A 23,469-nucleotide genomic window follows, 5' to 3' on the forward strand; every position below is an offset into this window, starting at 1 on the left:
CTGGTGGGAGGTGTCCCTGCCCGGGGCAGGGGGTGGCACTGGGTGGGCTTTAAGGTCCCTTCCAACCCAAACCATTCCATGACTCTATGATTTTGGGGAGCACTATGTGGTGCTGAGGGACATGGGTTAGTGGTGGTTTTGTCGGTGTTGGGTTGATGGTTTGACTTGATGATCTGAGAAGTCCTTTCCAACCTAGACAATTCTATAATTCTAAATCACTAAATCCACCAAATTTGCTTTTGTAAATCTGATTTTTAGGGGTAGCAGTGCAGGAGTGTCATGACTCTGCTCTGCGTTTCAAAGGAGCAATATTGTGCTTTGTAATCAATGAAGCTTAAAGTCAAACTGTGCCAGTAACACAATTCAGTTTTTAATAAGCAAATTTAAAATTGCCGTCTCTAGAGGTGGGCAAGGAACATGCTCCTGTGGCTGCTCACGCGGAGGCAGCAGGGAGACGCTGCAGCAGGAGGAACGCATAGGGTTTGTAGCTGGGCTTAAAGAAAAAAAGTTCCAGAATGAGTATTTCTGCGTGCTCCAGGAACAAAACCCGTAACTCTGATGTAGGCGTTTGGGGACAGATAGCTTCACGGGCGGTATGGGCTGGTGTAAGAGGGGCAAAATGTGACACGCAGCCCCAAGCGCGGCCTGGCCTCTGCATCTTCCTGCTGTTGAGCTCCTGAGCGGCACAGGGCAATGAGCCAACTGCCTGGGACGTACCGAACGCGCTCCCTTTTCTCTCTTGCTGCCTGAAATGGAAACTGTTTGCTCCGAGTTTAACAGCTACAAGGAGGCGGCTCTGCCGGGAATCGCGTTCCTGGTCCCGCGCGGGTGGACCTTGTTCAGTAGTGGTGGGGTTCCCCCGCTGGGACGGGCAGCACCACGGGCCTGGCTGGGGAAATGATTCTCCTGCGGCTTTACACCAACTCTGTTTGTTTCCTAGAGTGAGCGTAACGCGCATCTGCCGGCTTTCAGAGCCATCACCTCCTCCTCCCTGGAAGGCCCGAGGACCTGACGTGCCCTCGCTGATGAGATGAACACCCACACGGGTTTGCTCGGCATCGCCGGCTCGTTGCAGTTGTTTGCGTTGTTCCCCCGTGATGCGCGTCCTCAGCAGTGACGCTGAAAACCAAAATCTCGTGTCCCCGCCCCTGCGCCCGGGGAGCGCCTCGGCTGCCGCCGCCTGCACTCGTGCTTTACATGGCCAAACACACAGCTCAAAGGCAAAATATACTTAAATATGTGGCATTAATCTCTGCGCTATCTTGCCATTAATGGGAATGAAATTATTTTTAGAAATCTTATTTATTAGGCCACTTGAAGACATGACATAAAATACATCACAGTAAATGAATTCTCTTTAGTCTTGTTTTTAGGATTTTAGTAATGAAATTCTGATTGTAGAGTGTTAAAGCTGGGCACCTCAAATCCATTAAAATCACATGCAGGGGAGACGTTTAAGGCACAAACATTGTTACATTAGTGAGCTACATTAATTTTGATGGAGCCATGCTATTTCACCCAGATGAGAACGGGCTCATTTATTATAATTATTTTTAGTCTGTGGCACCTGGGAACTCCATTACTTTCGGCACTTTCCAAACAAGTTACTTGCTGGGTCAAACCTTTCTTTTTATTCTTTGTGAATGTGCTTAACCCCGCCTCTGGCCGGCTCGACGGACAGGGGGTTTCTCGGAAGTAGAAGGGACTCTGCAAGAGGAGGAGAACTTCGTGGTCCGCAGCCAGAGCGCTCAGAGCCCCCGCGGTCGGAGTGGTTTCAGGCAGGAGGTTTATTTGGTAACTCGCTTGGTGGGTTACAAAATGTAAGTAAACAGATCGCAAACAGAAGCTGACGCTGTCTCAAACTCAGTTCGTTTAAGACGGAACAACAGACAGGGAAGAAAACCAGGTTGCAATATTGGGCAATCCAATCGCTTGGATTTTCGAAAAGGCGTGAAGGCAGCTGAAGCTGCAGGTGCAGGAGGGGCCCAGCTCCTCGCAGCTCAGGAAGCCTCATAAGAGCACCAGGAGGCCCTTGGCACATTCCTTTAATTATTGTACACTTGAAAACTCTGCGTTCCCAGGCTGGGCTTTGTTTTGTAGGTGCAATTGAGGAAGTTTATCAGCTTGTGCCATTTTTCCCCTTTTTCTCCCCCTTTTTTTCTCCCTTTAAGCTTTACTCTCTTGTGCCAGGAAGCACAAACGATGCCTTCTTGTTCTTTTGCAGATGCTGCCAGCTCATGGCACAGGCAAGAGCCTGCAAAGGAGCTCTGGACTGAAAATGAGCCAACTGCGTGTCTCCCGTGCCTCCCCTTGTCCCGGTGAGCACCAAAATAGTTCTCAAGTCCCGGGCTGTGAATGTACTGTGACTTTGAACGTGGCTCCCCACAGACCTGCAGCGCACGCAGCCCGTGCAGCATCCCAGGCTGCCCGCAAAACCTGCCGGGCACACGAACGCTGCGGGTTCGGGAGTTGTGCCCGTGGCAGCAAGGTGCCGGCTGCCTGCACACAAATAACAAGACTCTAATTGTACATCAGCTGCATAAGAAAACTAACGTTGTCTTAAATAGCCTATAAAATCCAGGGCTTTTGGGGTTTATAAAGTCCTGTAACTGAGACAGCCTTTTCCCAACATCCAAAATTGTTACAAAGCAAGATGTAAGGACCTTGATGCAGCACGAGAGGGACACCGCCACGTTGGGCACGGCCTGGCCGTTGCACCCTTCAAGCCGTACCCATGGTCTGGCGTCACGGGTCACAGCTCGCACACAGCACCAACAGACGCTCCTTTTATCCATGAGTTGCATTTCCATGGAGGTTATTGGGGTTATTTCCCGAGTTCACACGGTTTCATTACAAACTCTATCAGCGAAGGCCACGTGTGTGTCCGCACTCTGATGACAGATGTGCTGTGGCCCCGCAGCACCAGGATGACAGCCCTGGGGTGCTCTGCAGCTTCTTTTACCCTTTTCCTAGTATTTGGCCCACCTTGGTCACTGCCCACAGCTGGGCACCTTGCTGCCCTATACATGGGGCTGCGCCAAGTCCCAGTTTGCACTTGAGTTGTCAGAATTACTTAAAACAAAACAAAAATCCAAAACACTGAGCTGTCAACCAGAAAAAAAGTCATTAGCTCTCTTCCAGAATTTTTTTTTCCTGCACAGCCCTTGTGCCATGTGCTTCTGTCCTGCTTAAACTGGGACTTTTCGTTTAATAGCTTATCATTACACAAGGCACCTCGTGGAAGCAAGTCCTCCTCCCTGATGGAAACGCTGACGCAGTGGAGGTGACACGGAGCCCGCTCCGGTGACGCTGGGTGACGAGCCGGGGCCTCGCCAGCCCCGCAGCCTCTCAGAAGACAGAGTCGTCGAGGGCGACGCAGTAGGGATCCTCAGCGAAGCTCCCGAACTCGGTCTCTGTCTCGCTGGTGCAGGTACGTGCTCTCTGGAAAGCAAACACTGCTTTTAGCTGGGAGCTGGGAGGTAAACGGACGTTATCAACTAAACTGTGCTAATTAAGAGCGAGGAGTCACCGCGGTATCGTTTTAAGCCTGCACTGAATATTCGTTACGAAATGCTGCAAAGCCATCACTTCACAACATGTTTTGCAAAACACCATGTTTCGAGTTGGTGCATTTGAAAAGGGATTCACCCAAAACGTTTTGTGAGAAAAGAGCATTGGGTTCAACAGAAGAATTTTGCCAGAAAGTTGCCATTCCCACTGAAGTTCTGGGCTCCCCGGTTCAAGGACAGGGAACTGCTGGAGAGGGTGCAGCAAAGGGCTACCAAGATGATTAGGGGACTGGAACACTCTCTTATGAAGAAAGGCTGAGGGACTTGGGTCTTTTCAGTCTGGAAAAAAGACGACTGAGGGGGATCTTATCAGTGCTTATAAATACTTAAAGGGTGGGTGTCAGGAGGATGGGGCCAGGATCTTTCCAGTGGTGCCCGGGGGCAGGACAAGAGGTAACAGGCACAAACTTGAACATAGGAAGTTCCACCTAAATGTGAGGAGGAACTTCTTTACCCTGAGGGTGGCAGAGCCCTGGCACAGGCTGCCCAGAGAGGTGGTGGAGTCTCCGTCTCTGGAGACATCCCAAACCCGCCTGGACGCGTTCCTGTGCAGCCTGCTCTGGGTGACCCTGCTCTGGCAGGGGCTTGGACTAGATGAGCTCCAGAGGTCCCTGCCAACCCTGACCATCCCGTGATTCTGTGAAGTTCTCACAGGGCTGCTCATCACCCTGTCCTGCGGGCACCCCCAGATTTCCCATTCGGCATGGACTGCACAACAGCACCCCCCAGGTGCCCAGGACCCGCTAGACAAAGAGCCCCAGGAGGAGTTGGAGAGCACGTTACAAGGCACATGAATTTTTCTGAAGACACAGCAGCCAAGCCCACTTGTGGGGCCAGATCCTGACCCCTCGGCACGGAGGACGCATGCAGGGCCGGGGTGCCTGGCGGAAGGAAGCAGAAAGCGGTAGTTCAGCTGCCAGGAAGCCCCCAGGGGTGGCAGGAGGCAGAGGAGCACAGTTCCCACCGGCTGCGCTGGGCTTTCGTCACCTCACCCTGCTGTTTACATGCTGAATTTAGGAACTGAGCTGCTAGGGGTGTCACCCCCCCCGGCCATCTCAGCAGAGACACCAGGGCCATGCTGTCACCTCTCCCTGCGGTGCCAGCAGGGAGCCTCCAGCCGGTATCGCCTACCCACACCGAGCTCACTTCAGAGAGATGACTACGTACAAGGCAGTGCTGCTTCGGATAATGTGAAACAGCTGTTGTAAGCTCACATTTTCTAGCTGCAGTGTCAATATTTGCTGTTTCTCATATTCTGATTTGCGATACCTTAAGTCGCATTATTTTACACCAGTGAACAAACATACGATAATCTTTTAAGCCTGTTTCCTTGACCAGACCATGGAATAAGAATGATACCCAAAAAATCAAACCCCTATTCTAAAAGGGACAAATTAAAATCAAGTTACTGAGCAGCACTTCCCTTGAGCAGACAGTGAGGAGCTTTATCTTATCTGTAAGGCCAATGTATTTATCGTGAAGTAACAGCAAACATAATAAGGCTTAAGACCAATTCAACAGTAGGACCAAAGCATTTCCCATTGTTGGGTTTCAGAAAATAAATCAGCTCTCCAGAGTTGACCTCCGGCCGCCGCCAAGGCAGAGCCTTCTGTGCTGGGTGGAAGGAGCAACGTCACAACATTTCCCTACAAAAGGCAGAGTCGTAGGTCCGGCACCGTGTGCCTGAAATTCGTTGCACTTCAGAAAAGCACTTGGTGATAGCATTTAATCCTTTCATTCGTTTTTAACCCTCTCCAAAACACTTCATCCACAAGCAAGGCCAGATCCAGAGCTACTGGGGACTGGGACCTGTCCTTGGCAGAGGAGGGGGCCGCACAGCCAGGTGAGACCCCGCCGCAGCAGTCACGATTACAAAAAACAGCCTCACAAATTGCTAAATTTTGATGGCTAACTTGATGTTATACTCATAGTCAGGGCTGTGGATATTATTACACTAACTGCACCCACAAATTTCCCACTTGGCGTGTTTTGCACAACACATTTGACAATGTAGCCCACATTTAATATGGACAGTAGAAATCCTAAGAGGTCAAAGGCTTTATCTGAGCAATAACAAGCTCAATGTTCCTAGCCTTTCCAGGAAAGAGCAGCACACAAACACAAGCATTCCTTCTAGTCAAAAAAAAAAAAAAAAAGAGCGAGCGACTAAAATGGTATTTTACCTCGTAGTCATTTGGGAAGAGATCTCGGAATTTGTTGCTGGGTGTTGGAATTGGTGGGAACAGTTTACTCCATACGTGGTTTCTGCAAAAAACAGCAGTGGAGGGATGCGAAAGAATTGCTTTTTCTGATGATGACATATTCAACAAGCAGCACATGTGTAGCCCCAGGAGAAGACAGGTCTCCTCGTGCTGCCAGCCCTCCCGCCCCCCTCCCACTCACTCGTCGGCATCTGACGGCAGCAGAAGAGGTGAAAGCAATGGATAAGTGTCCACCAGCGGACACCCCGAGGGCTGGGCAGGTGTGTTGTTCCTACCAGAACACTTCTGGACCCTGGGGACATGCAGACGGCAAAGAGGCGGTGAGGCTGACCCTCTCCCTCATCCGCCTCCCCCATCGCAGCCGCAGCAGATGCTGGGTGGAAGCTCCGATCCGACGGGGCACTGCTGTGGCTTCGGACGGCCAGCGATAGGCCTGTCTTGGAGAGAAATTAATTGCTCTGCTCTGTCTGTCTGCACTCGTGTTCTTCCCAAGGGCTGTGTTGCCATCTGCTTTGTTTGGACATTGAAGACAGGCTGCCTCTTGCTCAGAGTTTGGTTTCTGGACATAATCTGCCCGTGTCTCGTGGTGGGAGAGCAACTGCAAATAATTACGTGCCGAGGGAACAAGGAGAAGGCAAGGAACGGGACCAGAGATGGCTGACAGTAAATGGTTCTGCTTGGCGGTGTAATAACTCATCCTGCTAACACTCTTTGAGACACTCCTTCCCTGCCTGACACTCTTTAGTCAGGCTCAAGCACACAGGCGTACGTATTTCGGTGACTGCCAGTGCTGCTGAGTGAACTTTTTCTTGTCTTTGATACATCCCAAAGTACAGACTTAACATTTCAATCACCGAAACGCATTCACTATCTCTACCCATGGATAGCACCATGTCCAAATAGGGCCAGATTTTAACGGGAACGTGGCCTGAGTGAAGACTGTAGGACTTAGCCCAGAATTAGTAGCTGGCGCCTGTTCTGTGGAGAAAGCCTGACATCCATGAAGCAGGGACGTGGCCAAGGTGTGGAGTCCCAGCTGCTGGGACCAAGGGCAGATCTGCTCCTCTTCCCCATTGATTTTGTGGCAATTTTCCTGGCTGATGTCTGCTTAGTTGAGCGCTTATGTTCTTATGACTATTCTACTTCCAAAAGCTTTCTGAGTTCTGTCAACTTTTCTTTTATCCCATTATTCCTGCTCACCAGGGAGGTGAGGAGGAATAATATTTTCTGACTATCAATTTGGAGCTAAACCTTCCTGGCTGAGCTGCTGTTGCCTTGAAAGAGACATTAATACTTAACTCATTATTAGACACAGGGAAGGGCCATATTACTGCTCCCATGATAGACCTGACCAAGCAAGCTATGGGATGTCTCCCCATTGCTGGGTTGGTGACAGAGGTGTACAGCCAGAAGTGGGAATATGGGGAGGAAAAGCAGACTGCGAGTCAGTTTTAGGAGACATTTGCATCCCCTTTGTTGAACTGCTGAAGGCAGTCCAACCATCGGCGGCTGCAGAGGACAAGTCGGGCTGCGTGGTTACCACCAGCAGAGTGGGTCAGTAACATGGCTCTGCTGTAACTCAAGAGTGGGACTGGGATGAGCACCAACATTAAGGCTCCAGCACCTGCCACCATCTCTACTCTTCCCAGCTTTCCTGCTAAGGGTTTGGTCTTTGTGACCATACCCAAGTTGGGTTTGCAAACGCTGTTGCCTTCAGGGCTCCTGCACTCCATCGTGTCTCCCAAGCCTTTCAGGAGGAAGGCGCTGGAGGCCACATGATTTCACCTGTATCTTATTTCAGCTCCGAGTGTGGTTTTGATTTATGCTATTGCTGTGCAACGTAACCAACGAGATTTGCTTTTGTTTAGAATTGGCGCGTTTCTAGTTATGCTGTTTGTGAAGAAAAGATTTTGATGGAGCCATACCAAAATTATTTATTGAGTCAGCAAAAAGCGTAAGTTACTTGTCACTTCGGGAATAGAAACACTTAAGGAGGGGTGCACAAACGCCCAAGAGAATGAGGCAGAAGCACAGTGGTGTTCAGGGGGGCTGCTTGCCCCTCAGGTGCAGGAGTCTTGGCAGTGAGGCATTGGTGGGGGTGGAGACAGTGGTACCCTCAGAATGGTCCTGTTCTTTTTGGCAGGACGCTGAAAAGTTGGAGTTACGATGTGATCACATATCATCACAAAAAGTGTTACAGTTATCTCTGCTTGTCTCTATGTGGTTAGAGCATGGCCCTTTCCATTAGCGCTACCTGGACCTTCAGGCTTTGGAAACACCCCACGGGACCCTCATGCCTTAACTCGGTGTTTTGGAGCATCTAGCTATTGTGCTGTGTCTGTCTTTCTCAAATTTGCCACTTTTCCCACAGGCTGTGACATGAAAAGGCCAAAGATAAATAAAGAGAAACAAGTAAGAGAACAAGTTCGTCTTTTCCCTTCTTCTAACCGCTGCGACGAGACTGATAAAATATTTGTTTTCGCAGTATGTCAGAGTGCTTTTTCTAGTGTCTTGCCTCCCCCGAGATTCCCTGTGACACTTTCCAAATGACTTCCCTGTAGCGGGGGGCTGGTGACTGCAGGTCATGGACCCGAGTGGGTGCCCAAGAGGGAAGGGTACCTGGTGGCGGTCGGGATGACCACATCGATTTGAGGGTAGGGAGGGCTACTGACTGTCCTCGCGTCAATCAAGTGGAGAGCAGCTGAGAGCAAGTTATTAACTACCTCCTCCTGTGGGTTCACCTCCAGGAGAAAATGTTATTCCAAGGCACAGCCTAAGGAAGTACAGAAGACACTCATTCATAAAGACAGAGGGCAAACCAGGAAAACAGTCAATTGTGCTTTTTATCAAGACCATAACCCCATCAGCTACTGCAAGTAAGTGAAGGGGAAAAACTATCCAAACAGTCCCAAAGGGCTACTTTGCCTCGTAGCATTTCTCCCAAACAGTAGTCTGCATTTCTGATGCCTGCAACCACCAGGAAGCACATAGAAAAATTTATAGAACTCTTCTGTATAATGAAATTCCTTATAATGGCTTCAAATCGTATCAAAATTGAAATGATTCTGTGGCTTGAATTGCACGGTACACTTCATGAATTTTCAAGAGCAGTAAAAACTGAGAGCACTAGTGAAACTGTGATCTAGGGAACCTATTCTATTTTTCTTTTTTTAATATCTGCAGATACAACAAATGAGCAGGCTAAGCACGGCGTTTCATCTTCTTGCACTTCCCAGTGAGAAATGGCAGGGACACCGAGCAAGAAGCAGCTTGGGAAGGGTGGAGTAAAGCTAGCAACTTCTTGATATTTAGTGCAGCAGGCAGACAAAATTATAATCATTTTGGCAAAGATGTAATAAGCCTTTGGGTGCTAGGGAATTATATACTGGCCAGGCAGAGAGAAACTCCTAGACACAACAAAAGTAGCATCAAGCACTTGAACCTGGAAAAGCCAGTTTAAATTTGCTTGATGTATTAAAGTTCATAAAATGCATTAGTACAGCATCTTCAAGCTGGTCCTTGAGTAGAAGTCTTCCCCTGTACCTATTTCTCCCCATATATCTGTTTCAGGATCTCTGCAGGGGGTAACATGGAGCGGTATGACTGCTACAAACTGCTTTTGGAACTAACTGGTGTTGGGGTTTTGCTGTCCCAAAGAGAGAGGAAAGAACTGATGAAGATGATGCTGGAGCAGCGGAGGACCCATGGCTATACAGACAGGTCAATCCGTAAAAGAATCAGTGATGTGAGTACGAGCGGTTTGGGGATTTCCACCAATACATCAAGGCTGCATTCTTGGGAACCAGCAGATACAAAACGCAACATGAATAAACTCTCTGGGGAGTTCATCTGTCTTGTTCTGAAAAGGATTGCTTATTGAGATCTGCTATGCTAATTAAATTGACTTAAGAACAGGTTATCATAGACACCAGATACTTCAGGGAGAGTTAATAACAGTTATTCTAATGTAATGTTCCTGTAGACAAGACCTTTATTTGATACAGGAAATGTGGTATGGAAAGGAAAATAGCCAAGGACACATCAGGATGACCAATAAATTAAAAGGCATTAAAAAATGAATAAGAAATTAGCAGAGTCAAGGACAGCACTTACATTACTGGGAGCTGTGTTTATTGTGGGCTGGTAATTGCTGCTTGATGCATGTTTCAGGGGAGAAGCTTGTAATTACATTGATTCTTTAAGTCATCACTTACGATTTGACTAGTCACAGCTACAGAAATCCAGACTGCATCTGGTTTCTTCACAGCACATTTTGGAATGTTTGGCTCTATGGCATCTGGTTTTACTACATGGCATCCACAGCCTCTGTAGTAACTAAAAATAAACTAAACATATAGTTCAAAAACTCAAAGCAAACAATTGTTCAATGCACTTGCTCCTGTGAAGAGGTCAAGAGGAGCAGCAAGCACAAAGGCCCTGAATTTGTACCTCCTCAGAGCATCTACCACACTCCTCCATGTCAGCTGAAATTCAGACTACATGCCAGAGCCCGATAGAGAGCGTAGGTCCGCAGGCTGGACTAGACAAGACTTAGAAAATCCTGGCCTGTACATTTTAGCCATGAAAGATGCTGTCAGCAGCTTTCACCAGGGTTAAAGACAGAGTCCTCCTGGGGAAATCATTGACCCAGCCAGATCCATTTAAGTGAAGAAACGAGATAAGGACAAATAGATTTTTAACATATTCGCCCCACTCAGTATATGGTTTTGATGTTTAAAATTAAATTGAATAACCCTCTTACCCCACCAATTTTGCTGAATGATATTATTGATAATTAATGAGGTTGATTATTACTTATTCAGTACTTTTACTTTGTATAATTATGCTTGAATACCAAACTCAGCGCCCTTTCTTAAAATTAAGCAAAGCTTAATAAACCAAAGCTAAATAAAGCATCCCCCACACCTGTTGAACACCCAGTCCTTAGTTATACTGTAATTAAAAAGAAGACGATGATACTTACATGTTGCATATTGTAGCAACAAGCAGGAACGCGCAGCACGTGAACACACAAAGCACAGCGAGAATCCAGGCTGCAAGATTCTCCAGTTTGTTTTGCCCTGAATTTAAAGAAAAAAAAGAAATTAAATATACTACTTTAGTGCAGATTATTTTAAATACACTCTTACAAAAGATTTCATCATCTGTTTTATGTGATCCTATTCAGATCACAAATTAACATGCAAACGATGGAGACTTGGTATCTAGAATTAGAAACGAAACACAGAGCTTCAAGAACAATTTCCATGAAACTGACTTTCTAATTTCAGCAGTAAATTTCTCTCCTTTTGACGTGAAGGAGAGAACAAGCCGAGAATCGTGAGGACTCCAGGCCCACCAGAAGGACGATACGGTCCTTTGGCTGCCGTCCCGAGCCACGCAGTGCCCTGCCGCGAGCACACGACTGGTGCTGAGCAAAGACACCACTTGCTGATAATCTCAGGCACAAACTGCTTGTTTTCCATTAAACCATTCTTCATTTCTGTTAATCCTTTATAGCCAAGAACTGGATTTCTCTGGCTTCATAAACTTGCCTGTAAAAAAGATGTCAAATCCCCTCATTTTTCTTGAGATGCATTTCCTCAGGAAGAATCTCTCTACGGCCCCTGCCTGTGAGCAGACACAGGTGTTTCTATCAAGGTCAATGCTTCTGTTTTGAAAAGGCATTGCCCAGTGACCACGACCATTATTTTGTGCGACATTATGCCATACGACAAAAACATTTACATTAAACTGCGTTTTCAAAAGGCTGCCGAGTCCCTGTGTGCCTACGATAACTACCTGTCCTATGCATCAAGGTGTCAGCGCTGCCATTACCAGGTAATTGAAGGGAGGGAAATGGGCCAGCAGCAGGAGCGTGGGGTTTGGTGGTGCTGTAGACAAAACAAGATTCAATCGTGGCCAGGTTTGCTTCTGAGAAATGAGGAGCGGAGGCTGCACGGCAGTCCCCGAGAGCAGCGCGGGGATGACAGCAGGAGAGGGGCTGTGTGACCTGTCCTGTGCTGCCATACCACCCCGCTGGGCTACACGGGCAACCTGGCCATTACTAACAGGTTAGGGTCGTTTATTTTGTCTTCTGTGTTACCACTTTTCTTTCAAGAAAATAAGATTTAGGATGTAACTGCCAACAAGGTATGCTTCGTGTGAGTCTTGAGGATAACTGGGGCAGCAAACTGTGGAAAACATTTAAGGCCCATAAACCAATTTTAAGCCTCCCAGCGTGACGGCTGGGAAGTGTCTCTGATTCCCAAACCAAAAATGGCAGGGTCCTATGTCTCTTATGAAGAAAGGGTGAAGGATTTGGGTCTCTTCAGTCTGGAAAAAAGACGACTGAGGGGGATCTTATCAATGCTTATAAGTACTGAAAGGGTGGGTGTCAGGAGGATGGGGCCAGGATCTTTCCAGTGGTGCCCGGGGACAGGACAAGGGGTAATGGGCACAAACTTGAACATAAGAAGTTCCACCTAAACGTGAGGAGGAACTTCTTTACCCTGAGGGTGGCAGAGCCCTGGCACAGGCTGCCCAGAGAGGTGGTGGAGTCTCCGTCTCTGGAGACATCCCAAACCCGCCTGGACACGTTCCTGTGCAGCCTGCTCTGGGTGACCCTGCTCTGGCAGGGGCTTGGACTAGATGAGCTCCAGAGGTCCCTTCCAACCCTGACCATCCTGTGATTCTGTGATTCTGTCTCTTCCATCTTACATTGGTTGGCAAGTGCCTCAAAAAGGCGAGATCAGGCAAGACTACGTCTCACTGCAACTGGGAGTACGGTGTGGGAGAAGCGGGAATTGCAGAGCCTGTGCTGTGGCTGCGGGGACCTGCCCGGCGTGCTCCTCCTCCAGCTTCTCTCCGAGACGTGCCCAGAGGTACCAGGTACCATTGTGAACTACAAGCACGTGCACCTGCCTAGGGAGAGGTGTCCACATAATACATGAAATGGAGAGAACAGATGACACTTCCTCGGAGCCACAGCATTAACAGCAATGCTAACGAGTGGCTGAAGTATGTACTGAAACCCAGCAACTTATGCAGTAACCTGTATTGTGCCAATGAACTGCAACAAGCCTCTAAAAATCCTTTTTCATAAGAAAAACTGAAGTGGACCTGTCCTTGGGTATTTTTGACATTTTAGTAAATTTTTATGGAAGACTAACTTTCTTGTTTTTTTACCATCAGAATGAATTTTCTATATTTGATATGTGCAGTGCATGAGTAGAGGTGTCCCTAAGGGTGATGTTTCCAACTTCTCGGTCATTGTCACGCTGTGGGGCAGAGACAGCTCCAAAAGTGCTCCAGCTGACGTAGAGGGGCCCTCAACTCTTTCAGCCTTGCTGGGAAAGCAGAATCGGGACAGCACAAATGTGCTGTGAGGTACTTCTCAGCCCCAAACTTGACCCGTCGATCTCTTAACCTGTGAACCCTGGCAGTGGCTGTTACACACGTACTTACAGCTTCACAGATTTGATTCATACTGGGCTGCCATGCGTAGTCAATGAAAGGTCCAGCCCACTCGGCTGCACTGATGAGTCTTTATCTAGCTTTGTTTGACTGTGATGCTTCTGAACAACCTTTTAGAGACAGCTGGTATCAAGATGGGGTTTTACAAAACCCGGTTTTGGCAGCGTATGGCTGCATTTCGCAGGGTTTGATCCCCACCGCCCAAAGAAAGGATCCAGAGTCATGATTCAGTTGGTAACAAGGTTGGAGGATTGCTGCTACAGGACGGGCAGCCTAGGCCAGTGGTTTTCTCAGGATATGGGCTCACAAGAGGTCTATGGGTCTGAAAGTTGGTCTCATCACAGTATTTCCCAGATAGGTGCATGAGGTTAATAAACAGGCCCAGTTTTCTTAATTAATAAGATTTTCAGTCAACCCCCTCCTTGCCCCAGGCAAGTGGTCGGGTTGCTGAGTCTCTCTTCCCAAGGGGATGTGTTACAGTAAGGAGGCAAAACACCAGGGGATTTGCATTCTCCTGCAAATAGACATAAGAGGGAAAATCCCAGTAAACAGGAGAGGGCAAGGAACTTCTGTTTTTTAAGCGAAAACCCAGGAAGTTAAGAAACTCAAAAGATAAGAGCAAAGGAGGATGTCTAAGAAGCAACAGTTGATAACATGCTGTGATAACGAAACTGTTATTTCCAGAAAATCATGTTCAACAAGCAGGAAATACAGAACAAAGTGGGGCAAATCTTCATTTTCCAAAGATGCCAAAACCGTGCTCTTTTTTTCCCCCCCAACATTTAAGAGTTCAGATAGCTCCAGTAAAGTAATAGTTGACATGATCACTCATATTAACTTCCAGCATGAACATCCTGATGCACGCCAGGGAAACACATGTAAAAACTAAAGAAACAATGCAAGGCCTTACCTAGAACTTACGCCTTAAGCCAGTTTAAAGCAGTCTCTGAAAAGACAAGCACGTAAAACCAAAACACTGTCTAAACAAACCCCTCCATATGTCCAAATGTTTGCTTGGAAGATTTATTTTTTTTTTATTATTTCTAACGGAACACGGATTTAACTCCCCTTGGCATTAACAAGTCAGTTTCTTCCTTCAAATACCTATTTTCCTGGCTTCTATTAAAATGACTTGGTGGTGTGCACGCTCATGATTAAGCAGCATCTGCTTTCCCGCAATGTAATAATACTCATTACAAGAGAGAAGCATGTCATTCTTACCAACATAAATAATTTCACTCCAGTCACTCCAAAATCCTCTCATACAGCATATGTGATGATTAGCTCTTATTCGTACGGAATACCTGCTGGTGACATCAATCCGTAATCTGAAGTCATTTGAGGATATTTTCAATATCTGTTAGGAAAACAATATTGTACTGTTATAGATTACTTAAGACTAAAAAATTCAGAAAACAAACTGTTTATTTTTTTTAAACACCTTTACAACTTCAACTGTGAGCATCTGGTCTTGCTTTTGAAGTAAGATTTCTATTTCTATAGGTGTAATTTCTCTCATAATACACCAATATTTCAGGGCCAGTTCTTGAAAGATGCCTCATTTTTGCATTCTTCCTTATGACACTTAATGCTGGATTTTCAGGATTCTCCGTCCTCCTACTGTTCTGAACCCAGATGCATAAAACTGAATAACTCCAATTTTTGTCCTTCTGCTTTCTAGGTCTCTTGGGGATAGTTTGTTGCAGACATAAATGATGTCCACAAAAAGAGGAAAAATACAAAAATTGATGAGACTTTGGTTTTGCTGAACTGTAGTTACGAACGGGAGACAAGTTCCACCAAAAGTCTATAGTTCCGAAAATGCACTAACAGCAGGTTTTATTTTAAATGTTTTAAATTTTGTAACATATCCATGAATATGAAGATTTTTCACCAGGTTGCATGAAGGCAAATTCTAGCTACATAGGCCAGTCAGCTCAGAGACAGGAATGCTACATAATACTTGGGCCTCAGAGAAGCAATTACCTGTCTGTTGCCTGACTTCAAGTTGGAGAGGTAAAATTCATATTCAAAACATTCTTTACGAAAAGGAGAAACTGGCTTCTCCCATGTGGCCAGGAGATCATTTTGCTCCAAGAATACAGTGACGTTTCTGGGAACATTCACTTTCTCTACAAAAAGAAAACGGTACTGGTAAGCTATATAGAGAGCAAAGTTTAAATACTAACAACTGGAGCACTGTATAACCTGATAGTGTTTTCAAGCAGGACCTATAATCCTTGAAGTATTTCACCTTTTGGACAGAAAAGGTAAGGATTTAGGAGGAATAACTATATTGGAAAAAACAGCTAAGGGAAAACAGTTTTTAAAATCCACTTAAGATTTTTGGAAAACTAGTATGGAGGAGGGGGATTTATTAAATTAATTTTCACTAAAGCATAAAATTAATGATAGAACACTTACTTAGAAAAACTTTTCAGGAAAAAAACAGATGTAGCCAGGAAAGTTACTGAAAAATAAACAAACTCGAGGGAATGAATCAGCAGCTACTATGGGGATGAATTCTAAGAAGAAAGTACGCCAACTGTTTTATCTTAGTGAAGCCATGAAAAAGGGAAATGTTAGCTGTTTACATAGAAGTGAAAGGTGTGGAACTAATGAAGGAAAAGAAACTGAAAGAAAGATGATAGACATTCATGGTTGATACTACCTTTTATTTGACAGTCTTTAAAAGGACATGGTTATCTTGAACATCATTTGTCCTTTTCCTTTTAAAGAAAGGCTGTAAAATAAAAGGTAGTAAAAACTGTACGTGAAGGTATATTGACTAAATAAATTGAAAATGAATATTGGAAATAATGCTTTGGCTAACAAACAGAATAACTAATTGTCTTTTCTAGCTTTTTTTTTTTTTTTGGTCATTCTATCATTTAAAATAAATTATTAAAATCAAAATTAGTTAAAACCATCCATTTCTGTCCTATAATCTCTTCCAATTTCATTAAGATGTCTTTGCAAAATCAGTACATACTTTCACCTGCATCAAGAACCATTGAATCCAGTAGTAGCCTCTCATAAATCTTTTGATAATCCTGCTAGACGTTTTTCATTTTTTTTAAAACCAAAAGTATTTCTACTTACCAATGGCATTTTGGTTAAATAACTGCTGGAAAGGCTTGATTGTAGCATACTTGCTAGACCCGTTAATGTGTATTACAATGAGTTTGTCAACCTCTTCAGGATCAATATGAGTCACTAAAAATCTGCACTCAGTATTCCTGTTCCACTTGTCTTTCATATAATCTCGACATTCTTCAGTGTGTGTCTCATACCTAAATTAAAGTACTTGTGAGACATGATGCTCTTAAAGAAATTCATTGCTGAATAAAATGGGAGAAAACACCAACCTGTAAAATAGAAAGTACTCAGTATCTTCTGGTGCCCCTGGGCCAGGAAGCCACGAGCAATGGAGAGAAACAGTACTAGAAATGGTGATGCGAGTAACACAGGACAAATTAGTGACAGATGTCTCTGGGGCACCTAGGGAGTCAAGAAATTACAAAGCAGAAAGTAAAAATCTTATTACAAAAGTCGTAAGAAATTCATGTTGCTAAACACTTTGATTGCAGTCTTTGGTCCATTACATCTACGTCTACTGTACCCAATTCTCTTCCTTATCACACAGGTCTATCAGTTACAGATGGATGAAAATTCCCAAACAGTTTAAGTAAATCAGTACCACACAGCACCATTACATAGTTCATGTACACCAAGGCAACATGATCTTTTAATATCCTAGACTGTATGAAACTAGGTTATTTTAGCCTTAGCAAGGAATTTTTAGAAAATTTTATATGGGTTATTCATGTTCTGCACCTCCAGATTGTACCCCAGGCTCCACAGCAGTAGAGAAAGGCCTGGACTAAATTATTTTCTAAGATCAGTGTAGCAGGTAGAGGGGAAAATGCCGTATTTCTCAAGTATTAAACCTGTCACCTTTTGATGTCTAGTCTGCAGACCAGGACAGAACACAAAATTCAAACCTCCCCTGCGTTTCTTCTTACCTGGCAGAGGCGGAAGTTCTTCTTTCACCCAGTCACTTCTCATCTGAAGGTCGTTATGGAAAAGTAATGTCCGAACGTGTGCGGAGAAACCGTTGTGAAGTGCAGCTGTTTGGATACTGTAAGTCTTCTTTGTATCATACTTGAAATTAAGAAAAAAATCAAATAAGCATCACATGTGATGGAAGCTGAATGAAGGGACCTGCAAAGAGGCAAACCAGCCAGCTAGCTTAGCTGGTTATATCAAGCGTATAAAGCTAAAGGGTCCAAATAATCCACACCAGAAGTGTGTAAGGTTTCTCACTTCAGACAGCAGGACCCTTATCTTACCAAAAATTTGTCTAGAGCATACAGCTGTGATGAAACATGGTCCGGCACTTTAATGATACCCTGGCATGATAATGATACCATGGCAATGGGAATTAAGTGAGCTGACTTGACTGGGGAGCAATACCACCTAAAACCAGTATCCAACCTTCCTCAAGATGAACGCAGCAGAGACTGCCAGTTCCCAGGGTTACCCTTGTCCCAGCAGAGCTGTACCCATAAGCACAGCTGAAAGGGAATCTCTCCAGTGCTCAAAGTATTTGTTTACAATATAAGAGAATAAGTGATTCAACATGCCCATCGTTCAAGAGATATATCACGCCTGCTGCACCCTGGTTTGGTGCAACATGTTTAACTCAACAGGAATGTCACCTTCTTAGGATGCTGGACTTATCTTTTATCTTACCTCTTCAGGCACAGGGCTTAGGATTTTCACATCATATCTAATCGTGTAGTTTTTTTGTTCTTGATTGGGGTTTGGTTTCCAGTGTAAAAGTACTTGTGCTAACGCAGAGACTGTAAGGGTGAAGTTAACAGGTGGGAAAACCTGAACTGTAAGGGAGAAAACAAGAAATATTCATAACATAGCAATCCAGTGAATTGTTTAGAGCTATAGCTGTTTGGAAGCAATGACCGATACATGCAAATAATTTCATGTCAACATTATATTCTCTCAAGAGCTTCTTATAAAATGTTTCTAATATTTGAAAAATGTCTTTCAATAGCAACCAAAACTTCATCAAATAAGAGTTTACTTAAAACTTAGCTTAAAAATTGATTTTTACAACAGTTTCGATTTGAAAATCACAATGATCTATTACATTTGGCTTGTTAATTAGGTTTAGGTTTTTCAACTTGATCCTCATAACCACATAGACACTGGACGTGTACTGAAACTGGGCTGATCAAGTGATGAACCAAACAATTCTCATCCACATAAGCTCGCAGAAGAGCGTAACATGGGGGCTTTCTAAGAGAGAGCTGACAGCCACAGAAGTTCTATGTGAGAGAAGAAACAAAATGATGAACAGAGGAATTAAGCACAAATGGAAGAAAACATAGAAGGATGGGAATGATAATTTAAAATGACAGGGCAAGAGGGATTCCTGGAGCTCATATGGAAATGAGGAAGATCTCGTGCTGGGGGAATATGTTAGCATATAAATGGCAAGGCAACGAAATAATCAGTCTACTCCCCTCCGTTTCTAGAGTTCTTCAGAGCCTGCCCTCCCTTAATTGCCATCTCCAAGGCAGTTGAGGGACTGATGTCCTCACTTCTCCCATGATTTCAACCTTTGATGCCTGTTCAATTTTCAAGCATGCAACTTGCATTAGCAAAACTGCCTCAAAAAGGCTCAGAAAACCCCAACACAAACCACCCCAAACTGCTTCTCTTAAAATGTTTCTTGTTGAGATGCCCACAAAAAATATCACTGTTAAGGTTGTCGACACACCAGGATTATGCCAGCGATGCTTTGTGTCACCATGTTCCTGCAGCTAACTGCAGTTTTGTTCCTGGAAGTAAAATTGCTACCTGGAATAACGTCTTTGCTCAGGCTGGATTAAATTGTTGAATAAACCAGGCCAGGAACTACTGTCCAGCCCAGAGGGCAAGTGGCATGGCAGAGCTTGCGTCTACATGCCACATGGTTTTTCCCTCTCAAAGCAAAACAGTCCTCAGGCACTGGCTGGGAGCAATCTAACGGAGACAGGGTACAACTGTCCCAAGAAGCACGTTAGCACAGCATGGTCATCTGTAGTCCCGTACTCATGGCATACCATGGACTCTTTTATTCATGCTTAGAAGAGCCAGTTTGACCAACGCATTGGTCAACCCAGTGCTGCTAGAGCCACACACTGGTAGAAGGAAAATGCCTTACCTCCTGCAGCTTGAGGTACATTTGCCTCAACCAAGTTCATTGTCCAAAGAAGGATCAGAAAAACTCTCATCATGCTGGCCATCGTCCTCAGATGGTACATGAGAAGGGCCGTGTATCAGCGTATGTGCCTTGTCACCATGTTACAGAGGCCGAGAGCTAAAAATGAACACAATCCCAAGCGTTAAGCACACAAACCACAGAGCACGGTAAATCCACATGATCAAAGGAACAAACTGCCACCTTGCAGGAGATGGATTCTTCTCCTTTCCTTGCAGGAAAATCCATCTTGTCATAGCTAAAATTAATACAACTACCACCAACCACATTTAATTTTGCTCCTTTTGCTTTTGCCCGCCCTCTTTGAAAAAGCTCCTGGTTTCAAACACTGTCAGTGTGGAATATCAGAGCAGCAGTCACGGACTTACAACATCTCTCCACGGAGAGAAGCGAGTCGTGTTCAGGTATATTGGCTTTCAGAAGAGTCCCGTTTACTCCCAGAACAGAAGTAACCATATTTTTAGCTGCCATTGTGTATAAAATGGCTAGTTACTGGAATTTACTTTCCAGTTTCTACTTCAATAAAGCTCACTAAAGAAGCAGTCTCAGTGCTCACCTCAAGGCTAATTCTCCAATGATAATTATTGGGTGTAAGAGAAACTATTTTGTTTGTTTCTAATTTAAATGAATGACTTTTTTTAATGCTTAAAAACCAGCATGTTCTTACGCTTCCTACAGATTGTTTCATGAAGTACTGGGAGAAAAAAAAAAATCTGTGTGTAATCATTCATGTATAACCTAATATAAACAACACCGAAATACAGAACAGTGGCTTTCCACAATGTTCTTACTGAAGAGAAATACGCCCTCCCAGCCCAATTGCACGACTTCCCTGGGGCACTGCAGCAATTGCTTGTATGGAAAACATCATATTTTCAGATGGTAATGAGCAGAGAAAGCGTCTTTAACCCATCAGTTCTCCCTGAACCTCCAATAAATAACCCAGGGACTGGAAGCACTCCAATTGATCACAGTTGGAGTACTTCTGCTGTACAATCACTATTTTTCAAAATGCTGTATGAATGCTGAGTTCATTAAAATGACACATAATCTAGAATACAGTGTGTTTCTTAATGTCCAAGTCCACTCATTGTCTATATTATTTCGTATGTGCCTACTATTCTGCTAGCCACAATGTGCACAATGCTAACTGAACCTCTGGAGTTTGCTAATGGATTATTCCTGGGAAGTCAGGGTTTGCTTTTACGTATGTTGGGTTAATGAAAGACATTTTGGTTCTTCCAGAATGTACTGAATCACAAACAATCGGGTTATTATTCTTCACATTTATGCCTACATCACGCCTCCAAGACTGTTTCCTATTGCATTACCATTCATGAAAAGTCTGTTCTTTTGGATTTTCTCACTTGGATACCATGCACTCTGCTTCACAAGATTATGTTATTCTGGAGGGCATTATGTGGACTGAACATAAGTTTACAACAGCACCTGATCTCTGACCACCTCTGCCAGACCTATACTGCTTTATCTGATAAAAAATAATTAAAAGAACTGCTAGAACGCAACACATATTTCCAATATGCTTTTTTTTACAGCTTAATGGCATCCGGCTTTCTTTACTGCTTCAAAAAATACCATATAGCTCATTTACCTGATGAGAGTATTAAATACACTAGTATTTAAATAACTTTTATCTCTATTAAAAGTAAAAATCTATCAACTTCAAGTCCCTGAAAATAAAAAAACAGCTTCTCATTTTCATGCTAGCAATAACCCCAGTACAACTCTGCCAAGAACGCGACTCTGAACTGCCCAGATGTGTGTGCACGGGTTTTTATGCATGCGTGCATATCTGCATTCCCACCTACGAACATTACCCGCCCCGTTCATCGCAGCTCTCCCACCGACCACCGACCGCCAAAACCAGCAGCTAAGAACCAGTTTCAAGTAGATGAAGCTCTTGTAATGTGAACCAGGTACCGCGGTGAGAAAGACACAAAGGGCATTCCACTCCCATAGCGGAGAGACGGAGGGACAGGTCGTGCTTCCCCAGCTCCGGGCAAAGCTCTATCAGGTACAACTACGAGACTTTGGGAAAGAAGCTTCAGTAGTTCCACTGTTAAGAGCAATCACTTAAAAAAAAAAAAAAAGAAAAAAAAAAGAAATCACTTCAGTATATTACTAAAAAAAAAAATAAATCTTTAAAAAGCCTGTTTTACAGCTGCTTAAGATTCACACCTGGCAACTTGAGTTAACGTCAGCACGTTGGTTTCAGGACTGCTCCGACATTTAGCACACCTAAAAAAGCTGGCTCTTCCTTGGGTTTACTACCTACAGATTTTTTTACTTTGTTCTCAGAAAATAAGGATTCTGATTCTTCCTGGGCACATTCTTTTTTACTATGCTTTTGAAAAGATCCTAAAAAACTTTTCAAAGGTACTTTTGCTGTCTAAAAGCATGCAAGTATTAGACACAGACCTAATATTTTCTGAGCAGCAGGTTACGGATTTGTAACTGGATATAAAATGTTACTGTAATGCAGATTAGTTTTCAGTTATTATCCCTGTTTATCTTATCAGTTTATCTTTTTCTGCCTTGTTTTCAAAAATGCTATTTTTCTTTTTCTTGCAATGAGACTAAGATTAAAAATACAGGTTTTGGAAGAGGTATTTCCAGAGCTGTTCAAGACCACAACCTGTTAGAACACCTTGCAGTCTGTGACACCCTGTGTGTTTCAGGTGAGAAAGTACTGAAAAGAGAATCAAAATAAGTGTATTCAAGTGAAGATGTTAACTAGAAATCTACAAGAGGTCCTCACAAAAATGGATATAGTAAGTTCTCAGGACAAATATAAGCCTTGATTATATTATGTTTTGGATATATGTGGTAAAAAGTAATAAGCAGAAGGTAAAGAATATATTCCCTTTGTAAAGAGTACACTCCTTTTTAAAGGACAGCAGAAACCCAATCCCTAGAAAAGAGCCTCTAAAAGGTAATGCTTTTCTTACTTATAGCTGACGTGTCCCACTGTCTCACAGGCAACTGGTCAGAAGCAGATTCCAGACGCATTTCCCAGTGTAAGGCAAAGCTGACTTTGAAAAGCGGGACCTTTGCAGTCTCCAGACAAAGCACAACAAGACAAAAACCGCAACAGATACCCCTGGAGGTTACCTGCGGAGTCTCTAAAGTTCTGTGAAGTCTGCTCCGTTTGTGCAAATGTCCTCTGTGTCATCTCCCTGTGTGTTTCTTTTATAACTGCTGTCTTTCAAGTACAAATGTACTTGAGAACTGATGGCAGATGATAAGTTAGACAAGCATGCATTGAAAAAGGGAACTACAGGTTTAACCACAGGATGGAAGGCTCCATACAAGCACACAGTTTAGCCCAGAAATGGTCTTGCTTTATTTATTGAGGGTTAATTATATACCATAGTCTGACAATTCTCTAATAACTTTGCAAGAGCAGGAATGTTTGATGACTGCAAAGAAATAACCTATAGCCAGCTATCTACGGACCACTGCTGACATCCCAAGTTTTTCTTCCCTTAGAAAATCAAATCCAAACATTGCTGGAAAACTGTGCAGGTTTTGTCTGATGGTTTTAAACCACCTTGTCCAATGCCATACAGCCATGTGGACAATCAGTGGTATTTTGAGAAGTCACCAGCACCAGAGCAAGACCAGCTTCCTCACCTCGTGCTGAGAGCTGTGACCCACGGGGTTGGATGACACGGGCTCACATCAGGACAAGCAGCAGAAACCAACCCGAGGGCCTAGAGAAGACCCTGCAGAAAGTGGGGCTAAATGTAACGGAGCATAGGAAAGATCAGAAGGCGGCTAATGACTTATGTTCATTAACAACCTGGATTGCAAGTACAGCAAACCCTATTAAATGTGCAGGTGACACAAGCTGGGAGACATGAGTGCTTCGGATGCTTAGACTAGAATTACGAAA

General features: G+C 44.4%; 1 protein-coding gene across 2 annotated transcripts; it reads right to left on the bottom strand.

The window, feature by feature from the left end:
• Window positions 1-1,060: 1,060 nt before the first annotated feature.
• Window positions 1,061-22,765, bottom strand: IL5RA (interleukin 5 receptor subunit alpha). Of its 2 annotated transcripts, XM_054216693.1 has the most exons (12): window positions 22,686-22,765; window positions 21,392-21,646; window positions 19,497-19,652; window positions 18,023-18,168; window positions 17,293-17,431; window positions 16,636-16,768; window positions 16,370-16,560; window positions 15,254-15,399; window positions 14,489-14,624; window positions 10,776-10,872; window positions 5,753-5,834; window positions 1,061-3,441 (listed from the first exon to the last, which is right to left on the bottom strand). In XM_054216693.1, the coding sequence occupies exons 3-12, from the start codon at window positions 19,594-19,596 to the stop codon at window positions 3,349-3,351; spliced, it is 1,263 nt and encodes a 420-aa protein (XP_054072668.1). In that variant the 5' UTR covers window positions 19,597-19,652; window positions 21,392-21,646; window positions 22,686-22,765; the 3' UTR covers window positions 1,061-3,348. The 2 variants fall into 2 exon arrangements, with proteins under 2 accessions (XP_054072668.1, XP_054072669.1); XM_054216694.1 differs by lacking the exon at window positions 21,392-21,646 and having other exon boundaries at window positions 22,686-22,755.
• Window positions 22,766-23,469: the final 704 nt, after the last annotated feature.

Source organism: Rissa tridactyla, chromosome 10, assembly GCF_028500815.1.
Source record: "Rissa tridactyla isolate bRisTri1 chromosome 10, bRisTri1.patW.cur.20221130, whole genome shotgun sequence".
Taxonomy (NCBI): domain Eukaryota; kingdom Metazoa; phylum Chordata; class Aves; order Charadriiformes; family Laridae; genus Rissa; species Rissa tridactyla.